This window comes from Odontesthes bonariensis, chromosome 1 (genome assembly GCF_027942865.1).
Source record: "Odontesthes bonariensis isolate fOdoBon6 chromosome 1, fOdoBon6.hap1, whole genome shotgun sequence".
NCBI classification, from domain to species: domain Eukaryota; kingdom Metazoa; phylum Chordata; class Actinopteri; order Atheriniformes; family Atherinopsidae; genus Odontesthes; species Odontesthes bonariensis.
The window spans coordinates 37,456,778-37,474,747 of record NC_134506.1 but is presented as its reverse complement, the minus strand read 5'-3'; the positions used below and the strand labels follow the sequence as shown (position 1 = coordinate 37,474,747).

Below are 17,970 nucleotides of genomic sequence, written 5' to 3'. Positions count from 1 at the left end.
CGCCCCCACACCCAAAATCCACAGCCACCCTGTTTCAGACACGCCCCTTAGGCGAGAAACAGGAACTGGTGTGACTACGATCGTTACAATGTTCGCATCAATGGCTTTTATTTATTTTTAACAGCATCCCCAGTACATTCAACCGCCGACTTTTCCTTTGCTCTGCGCATTTCACGGAGTACAGTTTCACAAAGCTTGCACGATTCTGAGCAGGCTTCAGTTGGAATTTTGCTCAGTAGATGGTCAGTGCCGACAGGGACAGACACAGACTGCAGCGAGCTGTGCGCTCCGCTGAGAAGGTGATCGGCTGCAGCCATCTATCCATGACCTGCACGTCTCCAGGACTATGGGGCGAGCAGGTCGGATCACAGCTGACCCTTCTCTATTTGCACCACTCCCCTCGGGCAGGAGGCTTCGGTCCACTCGGACCAGAACCTCCTGTCCCAAAAACAGTTTTTCCCCCTTGCAGTTGGACTTATGAACACTTCATAATCACCTCATAACCTGCCCCAGTCACTTTACCATCATTAAAATTGCACTAATGAAGCTGCACTGTTGTTGCTCTGTATATTGGATACTGTGTATTGTTGTACACACTTGTACATTTTATATTCATATATTTTTATTCTTTATTTTTTATTATTATATCCTATGTTACATGTTTGCACCTTACACCGCAACAAATTCCTAGTTAGTGAACACTGTTCACTAACAATGGCAATGAAACAAATTTTATTTTCAGTCAGTGTATCGCTCTGTTTTCAGTGAGAGCAAGGGCAGCCAATCAAGCAACGGCAACCGAATAGCGCCAACCCCTACCTGCATTTCATAATGAGGTTGCCAGATAAGCTCTGAATCGACGCCCATCCATCCATCCATCCATTATCTTCCGCTGGTCCGGGGATCGGGTCGAATCGACGCCAATAAGGGAAAAAGACGCATTCTAAACCCAGCTTAGTAACATAGTTGTTTCAGAGAGCCTTTTAGGGAGGTTCTGAGCCATTACAGACCCAACCAATTTTTTTTGGGCTACATATCACATCACAGAACAAGGATTAATGCCCCAGTCAACCTTTCTCTATCACCTTTAAAATAACAGCTTGAAAAAAATTGTGCGGCTAGAATGAGTTTTAATATTACGATTGGCCTGTCTCCCATGCCCTTCGGGGGTCTGAGTTGGAATAACTGCGCTATGTAACTTTGCTGACCGGCCTGAGAGCTGAGCGGAAGTACTTTACTTTCTGGCACACCTACCGCAAAAACAAATCGACCCCTCTCACGCTCCCAGGTACATTTGATTACTCTTACCTTCTAGGTCGACATAGCTTGCACCTTCTGACTCCTCGCCGGTTCGTCAACAAACGTGAAACGTGAAACGTGAAAGCGAAAGGGTGTTGTATTTACGACAGTGTAACCGTACATTACCTCCAAGCCTGTAGGGGGAGCTCCATAATGGGCTTTTTGAGAAGTTGCATTGTATTGCTTTAATGATACCCCCCGAAAAAAGTTAAGGAATAGTATTATCAACATGCTTTTTTTTTTATATATATATATATATATATATATATATATATATATATATATATATATATATAATCACTATGTAAGCACTGTCCATCACTAGATATCAACTTGTGGCTTAAATATCACCACGTTCCAATTTATTTCACTAAAATCTCCTCAGCAGTCGGAATCTGATTTATAAAGCCTTTCTTTTTGAAGAGGGTATTAATGCCCATGTTGTAATGAACCTTTCTCTGAGCATTCAACAGACGGACCATTGAAGTGAGATGATCTGAGCTCTGAGATAAAACTTAACCAAGTGAAAACAAAAGCTCTCCGGATAACTGCAGCGATTCAAGCAGAGCTTTGAAGGACTCCCAGCTGCAGAGAAGAGTGGCGCAGGCCTCCAAGCTTAAACAGAGCACAGTGAGGGGAGTGCCATGCGCTGCCTGACAGCCACAGGAGCCACGACTTCAGGTTTCTTCATCTGGAAAAGCTACTGGAGCAGATAAGAACTGAGGGAGAAACAGGGGAGGGCATTATGCACATATACTATCTTGTCAAGCTGTCAGAGGTGTCCCTTCAAGCACATGCCGACACTGTTCTTCCTGTAAAAACCACAGTGATTTCACATAATGAGCACACAGCATAAACCCAAGGCTGTCTCATGCTCTCACTGTGGATTTTCCTTCCATACAGACACTTAGAACACACACACACGTGCTAATTGTGACATTATATGTCTGTTAGCCCCAGCTGGAAGCCGTGCAGTAAGGAGTGAGGTTGATCCAGGGGAGAAAAGAACAAACCATTGTGCTGAATTACCCTGGAGTGTTAAGTAGAGCACGACTGTGAGAAACACGTACGCTTGAATACTCGTCGGAAAAATATTTGTTAGAAGACAAATATTTTTGGCTCAGCTTGATCTGAGTGTCCTGCCGGAGAACACTGGAGCTTACATGAGAGGATGCCGGGGTTCAGAACAGTCATCCAGAGATTGTAGACACCCATGTCGTCTGTCCTACGCTTGTTACCGTCGTCAGGGCCGCTGACGGAGGCCATGAACCAGACCACGGGGGTTAAGACGATGAAATTGCTATATGTGCTACAAGTATGGCTGGAGTTCAGAGCTCTTTAGACTTTTTGTCTCTTCATGCACGTTGGAAGTAGGTGAAGTCGTGTCAGAAGCTCCTGGACTGTTAAAATGCATCTCCACATGCACCTAGAGTGACAGCTTGCAATCAGATGTCACTTCCCTCAGGATGAATCTGAGGCTTGGGCTCTGTGCTCACAGCTGGTGACTGGTGAATGTTACATCTTATATGTTTGGACTTTTTCCATGTACTCGCAGAGCCAGAAAATGACTTCATGGAAACCCCGCTGGTTGGGTGGAGGAATGTTAAGCGGTCAATCAGTGTGACCCAGGACACATTTTGTTATAAGGATGTGGCCACATGTGTCCAAGATTATGTTGCTGAGAACTACCCACTTGTAATCTTATCCACCAGGACACGTGTTAATGCCAGGTGTAGAAGTTGTAATGTTTTCACTTCAGTGTCACGGCCAAATGAGTAAGTAATGAGTTACTTATTTAACAGATAAGCAGATACAGAGCAATGTTCTGCTGAGTGCAACATTCTGAGATGTTCATCCGCTGGTTAATCTGATTCTGGTGCACAGTCATCATTAAATCCGGTTTACATCTGCTAAAAGATGTCATTAAGATGAAAAGGTCACTTCATAGCTTTGATGAGGATTGTTCATGTATATGGGAAGGTTGCACCAGATGGGACACCAGACATGGTTGATGTTTTTTAGTTTAGTGAGAGCTGGTAAATTGAACTTTATGCGCTGTTTGCAAGCATGTTGCAGGGCATCTAATCAGTTACTTACAGCCACGTCAATCCCCATGCATGATTAGGATCAGTGGCTCTCCATCATGAATTAACAGCATCGGCAATCTGAAGCATAAAAAGCCGTTTGTGATGAGAGCAGAGAGTTCATCCTCAGGCGCTCTCATCTGGAGAGCTGCCAAGAACACTAAAAACTCAGCCTTGGTCCCAGCTCGAGGCTCCCAGAGTCCAGTTTGGCACCAGCCGGCCCATTTTCCTTCTCAACTGCAAGGCCAGCGTTTGTGAATGAGGACATGGTTCTGCCAAACACTGACAGCACTGCAGCACCACAGAGATCTCTGGGGAGTGGAGTCCCACTTCTCTGAGGTGCCATTCTTTCCTCTTGCTTTTTCCTCTCTCTACCTTTGGCTCTCCATGTGTATACAGTGGAAAGTTCTCTGGTGGTCATTCTGGGGTACTTTGCTGTTCCTCTTCCTGCCATGGCTTTCCATGCATGCACAATGTGCCATATTTTTTTGGACAGGGTGTCCCAGAACACAGCCGTACTCTTTGATATTAATTACTGTAATTTGAAACTAATCTCTTTGAATGAGGCCTCAGCTGATACAGTACGTACTATTTAAGCCGCCAGTGTCCTCCTATTCTTGCGCTCTCCTTTAAACTGCCTCACACAGCCCCCACAGCTCCTTATTTTCATACTATCTATGACTTTGATGTCATGTCTCGTATCAGTGTTTTCTGCTCTGTTTTCTACCCTGAGGGCTCTGTGCTGTGGCTTTCACTGCCCCAGGCTGTCCGTATGTGAATGTGGAGGGGAAGAAAGGTCCCAGAGCCTTGCCTTGCCTCACATTTTCATGGGCTGCTCCAGATTTTTGTTTTAATTTAAAAAAAAAAAAAAGAGGCATTTGAATCGTTCATTGGTGATGATTACCATGGCAACAGTCAAAGCTTTGACCTTAGTTCAAACAGGCATTTAACTCTTTAAGTGGAGAAGAAAACAATTCCCCTGTCATCAGTGATACTGCTGCAGTATCTGGAAGATGAAATGCTGCTTTGAGCCTTGCCGGCGACGAAAGAGAAAGATTACTCGCATAATAGCTGATGAGCCTGCAGAAATTGAAATTTCAATAGGTGTGTTCTCACCATTAGAGTCCGATATAGTACTTAGAATATTATTATTGGACTTTTAATTGTATTGTGTTACCTTTTCTTTGTTTGTTATGAAATGGTGTGCTTCCATGGACACACTATCGTAATTATCGTTGCCTTTCAGGATGCAATAATGATAATAACAATAGATCGGTTTTATATAGCGCTTTTCATAATACTCAAAGCCGCTTCCAGTGAATGAAACGACAGCAAATTCCTAACGACACCATTTATTTACAAATAACTGCACAAAGTATTTTACATGATGCAACCGTCCGCCGTGAGCCTGTTTTCGAATCGGTCGACCCGGTTTGTCGTTCTTCGCGCGCGGCAAATTACAAATTTCGACTGGTGCGCGACAACACGCTGCGCCGCCTTTTCATGGCGCGAGCGTCACGCACCATGCGCGCCGTGAGTAATGGGTCAACTATAAATCTAGCTTAAGTAACTGAAGTGGTCTCATAATCCTCCGCCCCCCCTTTTAATCTACGTTTAATGGCAATAAAAGTAGTTGTACAGAGGCCTCTTAAGTGTACTTACAGTATGGATAATGCTGAATTGATGTATTTTTCAACTTGTGGTCTTTTGACTCTGTTTCAAACTTGAACAAACTTGGGTCTTCAGCAGTTCAGTTGAAAAGCTCCTGACTCACTGTAGAAGAATTTTCTTCTAATCCTTCCCATCTAAGATGTGCGATTAGCCTCCTCGGTAAAACAAGCTGATGTGGGGGCACTGATTAGACGGAAGATATTCATGCAAAGTTCACATATTTTCTTTAGCCCAGCAGGAACACTGTGAACCCTCCAGATAGAGGCAAGCGTGATCATTTTCACAATGAGATTCCGGCTGATTTGCAGCAATCTGATGTACATGCAGGCTGCAATCAGAGCCGTGGCCTCTTTGTCACAATTTGACCCCCTCCGCTGACGAGCTGAAACTCCGCCGCGCCTTTACAAGACATCCAGCTCCAGTTTCTGAAGTAATTGTAACATTCAGGCTTGACCTTTGCCCCAGCTTCTCACGCTCCATCTTTGTTTCTCTGCACCCTCATGACAAGTTTTAACAAGCAGCAGGTTCTTGACCCTTTGAATTGTGCTGCTAGAAACTGATCATTTGTGACAACAGCCTGGAGGGAGGTCTGCGAGTCATGATGAGAACTGTTTCTCTGACTAAAGTAGCATCTGGGTGCTCCTCGTGCCTTTGTCATTTTAAAATCTAAGCATTAAATTTCCATATCAGCAGTTCAAGTCTTTTTTTTGTTGCATTCCAAATCCTCACAGTGAACAATCCCCTTTTCTTTGGTGTTTTAAGGCGCCTTAGATGTAGATAAATGACACGTGGAGCTCACAAGCTCATCTCGTGTCCATCAGCTCCGAGCTTTATGCTTCTAGCCTTTTCAGATGGAGCCTTTTAGAAAGTTATGTAGGTGCACACTGAAAAGAGACGCAAGGAGGGGCCATAAAAATCAGACAGGTACACAATCCTCTCCATTAAACCCTCCTCCACCCGCAAATGTTCTTTGCAGCTGTTTCTGTGGAAGTCACTGGAGAGGGAGGCTGCATGGAAAAAGGAGTGGAGCCAGCTGGGTGGAGAGCAAGGGGAGGATTTTTTCCACTTCTGTCTGTCTGATGGAGACGTGCGGATTGTTCTAAGCTAAACATTCATCTTCAAGCGTGCAGACTATCACATACCATGGAAAGCTGCAGAGTTTATGAATTTAACAGGTTCCAGGAAGCAGGGGGCACAGTAATGGACTGGTTGGAGTAATTGTTTCCCTTTTAATGAAACAAATGTTTGGAGACACTTGTTGATCTTTTACCCGCAGCACACCACATCAAACAGAAATCATAAAGGTTCAGATGTGTTGAGATGCTCATTTGGCTGGTTGGGTTCCATTTTACCAGCTGTAGACATTTTTAAATCCAGGTTAAAAACATTTCTTTGCACGGTATCTTTTAACTTATCTTGACTGTTGCTTGCTTCTAAATTTATTTAAATTATTTTATATGTTTCTCTTTGTATTCTTTTACGTATTTTTAATGCTTCTTCCACTCCCTGCTGCAATGCTTTTATTTCATGTAAAGCACTTTGAATTGTTTTGTACATGAAATGTGCTATATAAATAAATTTGATTTGATTTTGATTTGAACACAAATATCTCTCCGTGACAACAAAGCTTACATGGATGAGTTCTGAGTGTCTTTCACGCCTGTTAAACAACTGTCAGCTACTTTTTTTGGCATGTGGTGACTGCGGAATAGAAGTTTTCATATAGTTTTCACACTCATCTAGAAGCTAACATGTTTGTACCAGTCAACAGGGAGCTGAAGACGATGGATGCAACATCAGACCAACGTACAGCATTTGTTTCTTTGTTTAACACCGCTGCAGCGGGACAAAGCACAGCCCATAAAAAGCTTGATTTTCTCCTGTCTTCTGCGTCTTCTTTCAGAGCGTTATTATTTTGACTCCAAACTGCACATTCCCACAGCTGATTACCAGGAAGTGCTCCATGACGATAAGGCCACGCTCGCCTGGCTCTCGGCGCTGCGCCGTGTTGGCATCGTCTACCTGAAGGGGGCTCCTGCGGAGCAGGGCCAAGTGGCCAGACTCGCTGAGAGAATTGGCTATCTCAGGCTGACGTTTTACGGGTAAGACTCGGTGGTGCTTCTCCGATGTGCTACTGCTTAACATCTGATTTCCAACTAAATTTTGAGCTGTTGAATATTCCACTGATCGTATTTTATCCTGAGCAGATCCTGCTAGTGTTATATGAAAGAAAGAAAAAACATTATTTAGTCCTGGGAATCTTAAAAAGTAGCCAGATGTTTCACTGAAAGAAGCGCTCGGATTGGAACACTGGTGTTTCGACAAATATGTCCCCTTGTCACTCATCTGTAGCTCCTCATATTGGCCGCTTTGAGAAACTCACAGAGTGTTTCTTGGCCCGTTTATTACACCCAAGCTCATCACTTTGATTTATTGCTGTGATGATTAATAGAGGAAAGAGACCGGGGGAAAAACAACCTAAAAGCATTCCAGCGTTTTTAGGCCAGAGGAATTACCTGGTGCACTCATTCAGAACAGAAGTTTGGAGAATAAAGCTCTCCCACTGCCAGGCGATGAGCTCATACTGCAGGAAGTACAGAGTCTGCAGACTAAAACTGAAGGACTGCCATCAGAGAAAGTGTTTAATGACTCGGGGTTCATCCAAAACGAGGCATGCAAACAGAACATGGGAGATAACTTTACCTCATTAGTGCTCGACTCCTGCTGCATCTCAATGAAGAATCTGCTTAAGAGTCTACAGTCTGAGCTTTCCCGCGAAGCAGCCCAGTTTCCCCTCAGGGATCCCTCCAAAGTTCATCTCATCTCATCCTTTTCACCTCACAGCCTAATTGTCGTCGCTGATCTTCTAAAGCCAAAGTTGAATAATTAAAGTGGGGTTTATTAAAGAATGTTATCTATGTCTGCAGGCACACATGGCAGGTCCAGGACAAACCCATGGCCAACAATGTAGCCTACACTTCAGGAAAGCTCAGCTTGCACACAGACTACCCTGCATTGCACTTTGCACCTGGGGTGAGTCAAATCTTCCCTGCACGCTGTTTAGAAGATTAAACTGCGCTAAACAGAAATGGCATCACTTATGAATCATGTCTGGCTTTTACGGCGTCAGAGTTGTAAAACGAGCATTTGTGCGACATATGTGTGTGTGTGTGTGTGTGTGTGTTGGGGTGGTGTAGGTGCAGTTTCTGCACTGCATCAACCAGGCTGTGAAAGGAGGGGAGAGTGAGGTGGTGGACGGCTTCCACATGGCTGAGCAGCTGCAGAGAGAAGACCCAGAAGCCTTCAGGACACTCACCTCGCTGCGCGTGGACTTCACTGACACCGGGACGGACTACTGCGACTTCATGCTGCAGTCCAAGAAACGCATCATCGAGTACGTGCTGACGGGCTGTCGGGTCATTGTTAACCCACACACACCTTTATGTCTGTAACACAAAGATTCACAACGTATCAAACCCCAATACGCATACAGTGGAAGATATTATCAGCGTGAGTCTGTGTTTTTTTTTTTATTTGAAATGAACACACTGCCCTCTGCTGCTCAGAGTCTTTATGGCAGCTTTGACGCCCAAGAATCAAGTGGAGAAAATTCAACATAATATTCAGTGCGCAGTGACACACATTTGTTGGATGATGCTAATTCCTCTAGAGAAGCTGTTTAAATGAAGATAAAAACGAAACCAACAAACACTATGAAATGTGTCCCATAAATGAGTGTTTGAATAAGAAAACCTTCTCCGAATACATTTGTACATTCAATCGTGCTACTAAGAAGCAGCTAATCATCACATTGCAGAAGCAATCTTTCATTTCTTTCATTCTCATTTTACCCAAGCTTTGGCCTTCATTAAACAAGACACAGAAAGTTATCACCTCCAGTTTTGGAATCATTTTCTGAATTCTGGTCACTAAATCCCGATTTTACTGGATTAGTTCATTGATTGCTTGTAAATTTTGGCCGTTTGCTTCATCAAAATGGTTCTAAGTCATGATTCATAGTTGGCTGACATTGAGCTTTGCCCACTCGTCTTCTTTCTGACCAGCGTTGACTCTGAGGGCCGAGTTGTGAGGATAAACTACAACAACGCCACCAGAGATTCGGTGCTGGACCTCCCCTTGCGTCAGGTGCAGCCCTTCTACCGAGCACTGAAGGCCTACGTGGACATCATGACCAGACCAGAGAACGTGGTCACCTATGTGATGGAGCCAGGTCGGTGCACTCCTCTCAGAACCCCACCCGTGTTTGTAATGTGGTGCCTGATGTGTGAGAAGGTTCGTTCTTCACAACATTGGGATTTATCAAATCTAAAAAAAAAAAAGATACGAAGGGACAAGAAGAGAATAAATACTGTTACTGTCGTGCACAATATCTTTGTCATCGTGAAGTTTGTCGTGACTTTGGATATGTCAGTGTCACCTCTGTCACTGCCGACCAAATCCAGTGACCCAAGTCTAGTGAAAGCCCTCAAAATAATCTCTGCCCAGCAAAGAGTCTGCAGAAGTTCTGTTAAAGGAGAGATTCGGGACATTAAGGGTGTCTGCAGCTTTCATCATAGTTTCATTGTTATCATTACAAGTTTCCATGCTGACGACCCCTGTCTGTATGTGTCGTCCAACCGTGCCAGAAGGCAACGCTCAGATGGAAAAGCTTTCTTACTCATGAGTCGGCCCAGGATGGGGTGCTACTGTTCGAGGGTCCTTTCTTCGGTTTTTTTATTTGAACAGTCGTTGTTACCTGAGATTTAAGAACGATTGCTGACATGTTTCCCATGTTATACCCTCTACCTGCATGTATATTCTACCTTACATTGATATTAAATACTAGTCTGGCAATATTATCACTTTAAAACAATCTTCTGGAAACTGCTAAAAACCATTTTGAAACGGGTGATTTAACTTGGAACATAAGCCACTGACACTTATTTAAGTTTTGTCGTGCACAAATGCATCGTGAGGTGGGCAGTTTGATTTGAAAAAGTTACAAAAACTGTCTCAAAGTCTTCATAAAATCAAACTCAGTGTTTATTATGAGCCTTAGCACAGCTTTGAATGTGCCTTGTTGGGACAAACGGTAGCTGTGTAATGATATTCCAACCAGAGAAGGCATTCACTCTCCCCCGAGTGTGTTGTAATCTGAGCTGCTCTGTTCTGCTCTCCAACAGCAATCCAGAAAAACGTCTGTGTTATTGCATGCGAGTCCCTGTTGTTCAGCCAGGAAGTAACTTTGAGATTTCTTAAGCTGAATAACTTCCCATAAAGAGTAGTGACGCCAGAGTATCTTCCTGAAATAGGTCTAGAAAACCTATTTATGATTTTTGACTGTTTTAAACGAGTTTATGTTGAGCTCTATGTGACCTGTATGACTTTACCTCAGATGAGCGAAACATACCCCGAATTAGATCTCCATCGTGTTTTACTTTCAGGTGACATCGTGACTTTTGACAACTGGCGTCTGCTGCATGGGAGGAGGAGCTACGTCAGCAGGCCGGACAGGCTGCGGCAGCTGGAGGGCACCTACCTGGACTGGGACGAAGTCATGTCTCGTCTCCGGATTCTCCGCAGAGCGGTCCACGGGGACATGTGAGCTGCAAGCCAGCGGGCGGATTTAAGGAGGAAGCCTTGCAGCCTTTGCAGAGAATCTTAAAGTAAAGCTGAAGCTGCAAGTTGCTCTTAAAACGCAGGAGGCAAGTGCAAACAAACTGACTAGAGAAAAATCTCCTACTCTGTAGCTTTTAAGCCACAAAGTGCAACGCAACAATGCAAAGATAAAATGTGTTTTTCTTTCATTTTACTGATATTTTGTACATTGTCCTGGGTTCCTCTCTGAGAGGTTTTTAATCTGAGGCAGTTCTCCCCATAGGGGATCCAAACAATGAGGTGACAGCAGTTCACTGCTCACTGTGGACTGGATTTAACACAATTATGAGCCAAACTTTATCTAAGGAGAGCCTTATTGTGTCTGTTTTTCATGATAGTTTATCATTCCCTCTGCTCTGGAGAAACATTTGGCTCAATATTTCCCGTTTACAGAATCAGAAATCTAGTTTCTGCTCATCATCTTGTTGGCTGATTAGTTTGTGTTCAAAACTGTTCCAAAACTCACTTTAATGATTTTTAAATTTAGGGCTGAGCATATGGAATAGTCATAGGGAGGCTCATCCCCACTGTAAAGTTGTTGCCACAGCCTCCGTCTGATCCTCCGGTAACGACGTGACTTTCCCTTCATTCTGCAGAGTTACAGTCGGAACTCAAAACGGTCTGAAGCGACAGAACAGTCGCTGCACAAGTGTGAAATACAAATTACAGAGCTCTGCTTAAAATGGCTGCCATCGGTCTAAACAGATGGATTATTAAACATATTTTATATTCCCGTTTCCTGTAACTACTCTGCTATCATGGAAAATGTTATTTCCAAACAATCTCCTCGAACGTTCCTGCAAACACCCAATGAAGATGGGATATTTTCATTTGTTGTGCACAAATGGACAGTATCCTGATTTCAGAGAGCAACGACCCGTTATCAGTTCCGACCTCACTGTGGAACTTAAACCAAAGAAATGTTTTATTTAAAAACCCTCTGCTACCCAGGAAAAGGTGTTTTCAGAAAAATCCGTACCGTTACCATGGTGACGTTACGTTGTAGGTGCTGTAGACCTTCAGCAGTGGAAGATCCGACACCGATGAGTCCTGCTGTATTTGAACTACAATCTGAAGTTTGAGCTCGCTGATGACACAAACAATTTGACACCCGACATGAGACATTTTCTTTTATTTTAAATAGTCTTATAGATAACATGGCTCAACTTCCCTTAGAAAGAAAACCAGTAAAGTTTAAGTGAGAGTTAACAGGAGACGGATCATCTTCCAGCAGCTCAGGTGCAACCTTTGCACGCTTTAAATGATTATTTATGGTAGAGTTCAACATGGATTCAAACCATAAAGCCACCTTGTATCTTGTAAAACAAGCATTGTGAAATAAATCTTTAAAGCTCCACATCAGTCTTCATCTTTTCTCTCGCAGAAGAACGAAAACTATCCCGAGCTTCATTTGGGACAACTTTATTATATTGCCAAAGCTGTACATATTCTATAAATACCTTTTTCAAATACTGGAATACTCACATCTCATTACTTTTATTTTCTTTCTCCTAACAGCAGCCATCGAGTACAATGACAGATGAGCTGTAATATTCCAGTTTCAAAGAAAAGAAAAGGAAAAAAGTCCTCTTTAGCTTGAGCAGGAAATTCCCAGATCAGTGAGGGAGAAGCTTCTGATGGAGTTAATGAAACGTCTGCTCTGCATCTTCCAAAAATTCTCCTTTTCACAGTTAAATGACTAAAAATACAAGAATGTCAGGACCAAAATAAAGCCTCTTCCAGTGATATAACTCTACCAATATATTGCTGATCTGGAGAAACTGTTCACCACATGACCACACTTGCACACACACTCACTCTCACTGTGGAAGTTAACGGGCCAACGACGGGACTGGATTCAACTATCATGGAGCACACACAATGTTAAGACTGGACGAGCGCCTCACGGAGCGGACGACTACACCTGTTGGCTTCAACACGTCTGAAGGGTCAATCACGGGACAGAAATCGGCTTCTACGGCTTGAATTCGTCTCGACTTTTGTCAAACAGTGTAATCGGTTGTATGAAGCAGGCGTTTTTCAGCGCAGGAAGTGCCAGAGATATTCCATCTACTGTAAAAAATGGAGGCCAAAAGTGACTCTCACACCATTCTCAGACTGATGCTTGCTTGGAGCTCATGGTGTCACGTCTTTGAAATGATTTACGGAAAAGACAAGTGGATGGAAATATTTGGATGCTGCATTTCCCCTTTACTAATTTCCAGGCACAGGAAGGTTGTATTTTCTCTGTCAGCAGCTGTAACTTTGAATTTGTCTGCTCCTCTTCACAATTTTTCCCCCTCACATCACTCAGTTTTTAAATCACTGGGTGTGGGGGGGGGCAGCCAAGTAGATGATGTGTAACTGGAAACTTTAAGGTCCTGTCAACACCAGAGTCATCGGACAATATCTGTACCTGGAAAATGAAAAACGTTGCTAACAGATGTTGCTGCAAATATAGCAGGAAGAAGAGGAAAAGCTCAGACATGTTTTTTTTTTTTTTTAATTCCAAGACTTAGAATGATCTCATAACTCTGAAAAGCTACGGTGTGAACATGGCCAAAATGAATGCAGCCGACAACATTTAGATGCACTCTCTTTTTCTTAAATTAAAGTAATTTCCAGGTGCAGCAACATAAATGTACAGCCGATGGGAGCGCTTCGTCTGAGCTTCTTCCAAAGTCTGCAGAGAAACGACACAAACGGGGACGATAAGGACGCAGCGGTCGCTTACGGATGGAAAACCTCTGCCGACGAGCAGCAACAAGTCGCCGACTGCTGCTTAAAAACACCTGCTTTGACAAAAGTGAGCTAAATGCAAACTCGTTTTCTGCCTCATGTGATTCACCGATGATAACCGATTAAAAGACACTTTGAATATTCTGACTTCAGTGTGACATGATCAATACGCACTATAGAAAAAAGAAATCTTACATTCTTCACTCTGAAAGCCAGTTAACTCGAGAAAACCTGGCAATGGCGAACTACTTCTGGAGTATTGCACATCTAGCAAATCAACATACTGTAACCTTTTTTTCAGAGAAATGTACAGTCATATATATATATATATATATATATATATTAAATAAATACTATATATAGAAATATATATAATATTTATTTTTAGTCTTCATAGTAACATGCAGTTAATAACAGCAGACCACAGACGAGAAACTTTACAGTAGAACTAGAACAGTAATTGAGCCTGATGGGCCAATCTAGGGCAAGAGAACACATCTGAAAACACTCACAGTATTTTAGGGTTCACCATTAAGAAGCGTTTGCATGCGGTGCTCTGGTGCAGTATACAGTAGCTTGTTCAGCGCGGAACATCCTGCACTACAAGAGGGCCCTCTGGATGTTCCCCCAGTTTAAACTTGGACAGACTGGAACTTTACAGTAACCACGCGGCACAGAATAACACACGGTCGGATGGAGACAGGTAGGAGGGGGGAAGCTTCACTGCAGTGAATGCCAAGGCTGTGCACGGGACCTGCATGCACTGTGTGCCTCGGGGCAACCCCCTCGCGTCGGTAAAAACAGTTGGGTCTTGGCAGCAGGAACACAAAGAGACTTTTTCACTTCTCCCAAGTTAAGGAGCAGGCAAATGTTTAGCTAGCTGGGTGAGAACATCAGGACAACAGCAGTGACGGGTTGGAAGTATTTACACGACATCACAGACCAAACATGTCAACACAATTGGATCTAAAAAGGGTCTTAGGCTTATATATACAGGGGAGCAGGAATCGTGTGCTTAGATTTAAGTTGGGGATTGTCAAAAGTCTGGTTTAAGAGCTGAGATGCCATTTCAAGTGGAGGCACGCTGAGGATGGGGGGAGGGAGGGGGGAGAGAAAGCACAGGGTGTAAACTAGCTAGGAAGGGGTCTCGGTGACAGCATCTTGGGTTTTCCTTCCGCCTCCTTCCCCTTCACGGCCGCCACGTACGAGAAAAGACAGAGGACAGAGTAACAGATCTGATGTGCCTGCAGAGGGAAAAACATGAGCAAGATGATGGCAGAAGTATGAGCCGACACTTGGAGTTAGTTACAAATTATATGAGGAACAAAGCCACACAAGGTGCTTCCTTCAGTCTAAACACAGGGAGCTGCCTGCTTCAGTATTTAAAAAGGTACCCCGAGGAGTTTTTAATGACTTTAGAAAATAAATGAGCCACCGTGTTTAGAAGATGGATGCTGAGGAGTGAATAAATCCAATTAAAACCACAGAGTAAATAATGTCAAATACATTCCTGATTATTTTTTGTTACTTGAATTAAATGCTTTAAGTAACAGTGGGTACTCCACAGGTCACCTTTAACTTGTACATCTTTTGGTTTGTGACACATTCTTAAAGTCTGAATCCTTTTTCTGAAGTTCATCAGGCAGGAATGTGTTTTAAAACTACTGGTCTTAAACATCCTGTTGTCTGACCTCAAGCTAAGATCCCTAAGGCAGCGATCAGTCAGTGAGGTCACAAAGGATCTCTGGGGAACCTCTAACCACCTAAAAGCCTGTTTCTTCAGGCAGGATTCAGCCAAACACACTGAATGGGGTGATGTCTTGTGTTGCCAAACTAAATTCCAGGTTAGCTGATAACAATGTGCGGTAATGCTGTGCATGGCGGGCCTGCAAAGAGGCTGCAGTGTGCTGGAGATCAGAGGATGAGCCAGAGGTCCTTTGGAAAAATACTTTCTGTTTAAAATAAAGAAACTATTTGGAAAATAAGAGAATTGGCAGTATCATGGTTGGACTTTTTTTTTTTTTGGAACATCTGGACCAGGAATTCACCACACTGACTAAACAATGACCTCTGATTTATAGCAGCGAGTTCTGAAGGAAAATGTTCGGACATCTGACTGTGAACCGAGTGTAAATAGAAAGTGAATCGTGTACAAAATGATTAGTTAGTTTCCTGTAACTGTTGAATATGTGATGCTGGATAATTTTCCTTATTTTTTAAAGAAAGAAAAGTCTTTGTCTCATGTGTTTAACTAAGTTCTCTTAGTGTGAAAAATCCGATGTTTTGGTGCATCTATCAGAAATGTAGAAAACTTGAAATGGTTCACAAACTTCCCGGAACCGCTTTAGTCATTTGTACCAGTTTGCACTCACAGCATAATATTTCTGGGTTCTTGAGAAGCACGACATCATGAACTGTTACAAACCATTTGGTTTTAAACTTCCTTCAACTGCAAATGGAGAGGAGCCGTGCAAATACAAAGAGCACAGATCGGTTTTTTTCTCTGAGCACAGAGATTTTTTCTTACCCTGGCATTACCTAAAGGCTTCGCCGTGCTGTAAATCACTCTGCTTATCCTGAGTAATGCGTCTATGAATCTGAGTCAGGACCTCAGAGACTTTGCTGTGGTAATTACACAAAGAAAGGTGACTAAAGCAGGTAAAAAGGACTCGAGACGAGATGACTCACCATGGGGGTCTTGTACTTGTGGATCACCACTTCTTTAGTTTCAGGAACTATGCCGGTGCAAGAGACAAAACAAAGAATTCAAAGGCAGCAGGAACCTTGATGAGTTCATGTTTGAGAGCTTTGAGGGTTACAGGGTTGCACTTTCAAAAAGGAATTAAATGAGATGTGGGCCGAGAGGAGTTCACCATGACAGTTAGGAAGGAATTCCGTTCATTTCAAAGAGAAGAAAAACAGGGGCAACAACTACAGTTCTGGTTCAATATATTCATTTAGCGACAATCAAACTGATCAGAGCTTGACTTACAAATTTTTTTTTTTGGGGGGGGTGTTAATCTGCAAAAAGCCTCTTGGTGAGACGTTCATGGCCCACAAAAATGGACAAATAAAAACACAAATGTCTTGTCTAATATAAGACTGTAAATGTTGAAAGGTCTGACAAATGAAAAACAAAGTACAAGGGAAAAAAAGGACAACCTCCCCTCCCCCGATCCCTTCCACCTCAATGAACGGACAGTGTGGACATGACAGAGAAGCCGCTACGATCCTTAGACCCAGAACCACGTCACTGCCCACAGGACAGGCTGACTTTTCATTAGTAACTGTGAACCCATAGCAGAGATGAAGAGGCTGAGATCTGGACAGATGAAGGGGGATTCTGAAAGTTTACGCCATCCGCTTAACCCCCACAAACCACCTAAGATCTCCACTTTCTGAGATACAAAGGCGGTCTGAGAATGATGACCACATGAGGGATGGAGTCTGGATTGATCTCCAAAACGAAAAGTAAGTGATGAAGGAAGCAGAGGAATGCTCATTGATAAAGGAAAGGAAAAATAAAAAATAAAAAAAATCAATGCAACGACGGAGTGAATGAACGATCTGCACGGAGTTAGTTTGAAGAAGAAAGGTGACAACACTTTACCTGCTGGAGAATGAAGGTTTTCATAGTGGCAAAGATGAGGGCAACATTACAAAAGCAGCACAGAGGCACGACAGTAACCCAGCCAGGCGCTCAACTTCAACCCTCTGATGATTGTGAGCTGCACTGTCATGCTGTGAGTCATCGATTTTGACACTAAACCACGCTCGGACTATTCCTACAGCTGCTCACGACAATCTAAGCACAGAGCTCACAGCCTGAGCTGCAAGATGAGCTGTTCTATGTAAAGCAGATAAAAGGTTGCGTAGTCTTTCAGGTCCTAGTCTTTAAATTTGTTTCTTTTTTTTTTCAATTTTAATGAGGAGATCCAAAATAGTCCATTTCTGCTGTTTCTATTTCTTAGAAGTCGTAAAAGCTACTCCCTACTGTTTCCAACCTAATCAAATATCTCTTTCCATATAGTTCCTTTATAATTCAAGCAAAAGTGTCATAAAAAAACGACTTCTCTCATGCTGCTGAAGCTTAAAGATTGTGGGAGTCAGAGCCAATAATAAGCCTGTTTCAGTGCTGCGGCTTCTGTATGTCGCAGTCTTTAAAAAAAAAAAAAAACCATTTCTTTTAGCATTTGCTCCAATTACTGTGGTTTATTTTGAGCAGCAGATTAACACACATTTACTGCTCTGATTGTTATTTTGAGCAGTAAAACGCAGTGTGTGCGGAGCTGAATAAAACTGCAGAATATATACACCATTGCGGCCTCACTGATGTGTCGAGGTAATTCTTTATCGATTAAGAAATAAATATGATATCAGAGACCATCACTTAACGCACCTCTGTTCAGGATGCAGGCAAATCAGATTGGTTTCTCTTGATTGAAAAGAGATGAAATCAGGAGGCTTCAGAAGCTCTTTTTTCTTCTTTAAATGCGCAGGTTGTGCCGTTGCAATCCGA

At 43.0% G+C, this 17,970-nt stretch overlaps 2 protein-coding genes across 14 annotated transcripts in view; one reads left to right on the top strand and one right to left on the bottom strand.

Annotated features, from left to right (window-relative positions):
- bbox1 (butyrobetaine (gamma), 2-oxoglutarate dioxygenase (gamma-butyrobetaine hydroxylase) 1) overlaps positions 1–12,069 on the top strand; it is a 34,269-nt gene extending 22,200 nt beyond the window's left edge. For both annotated transcript variants that reach the window (XM_075466482.1, XM_075466487.1), the window contains exons 4-8: positions 6,958–7,156; positions 7,982–8,087; positions 8,252–8,448; positions 9,119–9,285; positions 10,499–12,069. In XM_075466482.1, coding sequence (XP_075322597.1) covers positions 6,958–7,156; positions 7,982–8,087; positions 8,252–8,448; positions 9,119–9,285; positions 10,499–10,659 — 830 coding nt within the window. In that variant the 3' untranslated portion in view covers positions 10,660–12,069. The remainder of the gene's footprint in view (positions 1–6,957; positions 7,157–7,981; positions 8,088–8,251; positions 8,449–9,118; positions 9,286–10,498) is intronic.
- Positions 12,070–12,118: 49 nt separating this feature from the next.
- madd (MAP-kinase activating death domain) overlaps positions 12,119–17,970 on the bottom strand; it is a 49,049-nt gene continuing 43,197 nt past the window's right edge. For 9 of the 12 annotated variants that reach the window (XM_075466406.1, XM_075466416.1, XM_075466433.1 and 6 more), the window contains 2 exons: positions 16,140–16,186; positions 12,119–14,695 (listed from right to left, as the gene is read on the bottom strand). In XM_075466406.1, coding sequence (XP_075322521.1) covers positions 14,582–14,695; positions 16,140–16,186 — 161 coding nt within the window. In that variant the 3' untranslated portion in view covers positions 12,119–14,581. The remainder of the gene's footprint in view (positions 14,696–16,139; positions 16,187–17,970) is intronic. The other 3 variants (XM_075466463.1, XM_075466449.1, XM_075466474.1) reach the window with 1 other exon arrangement.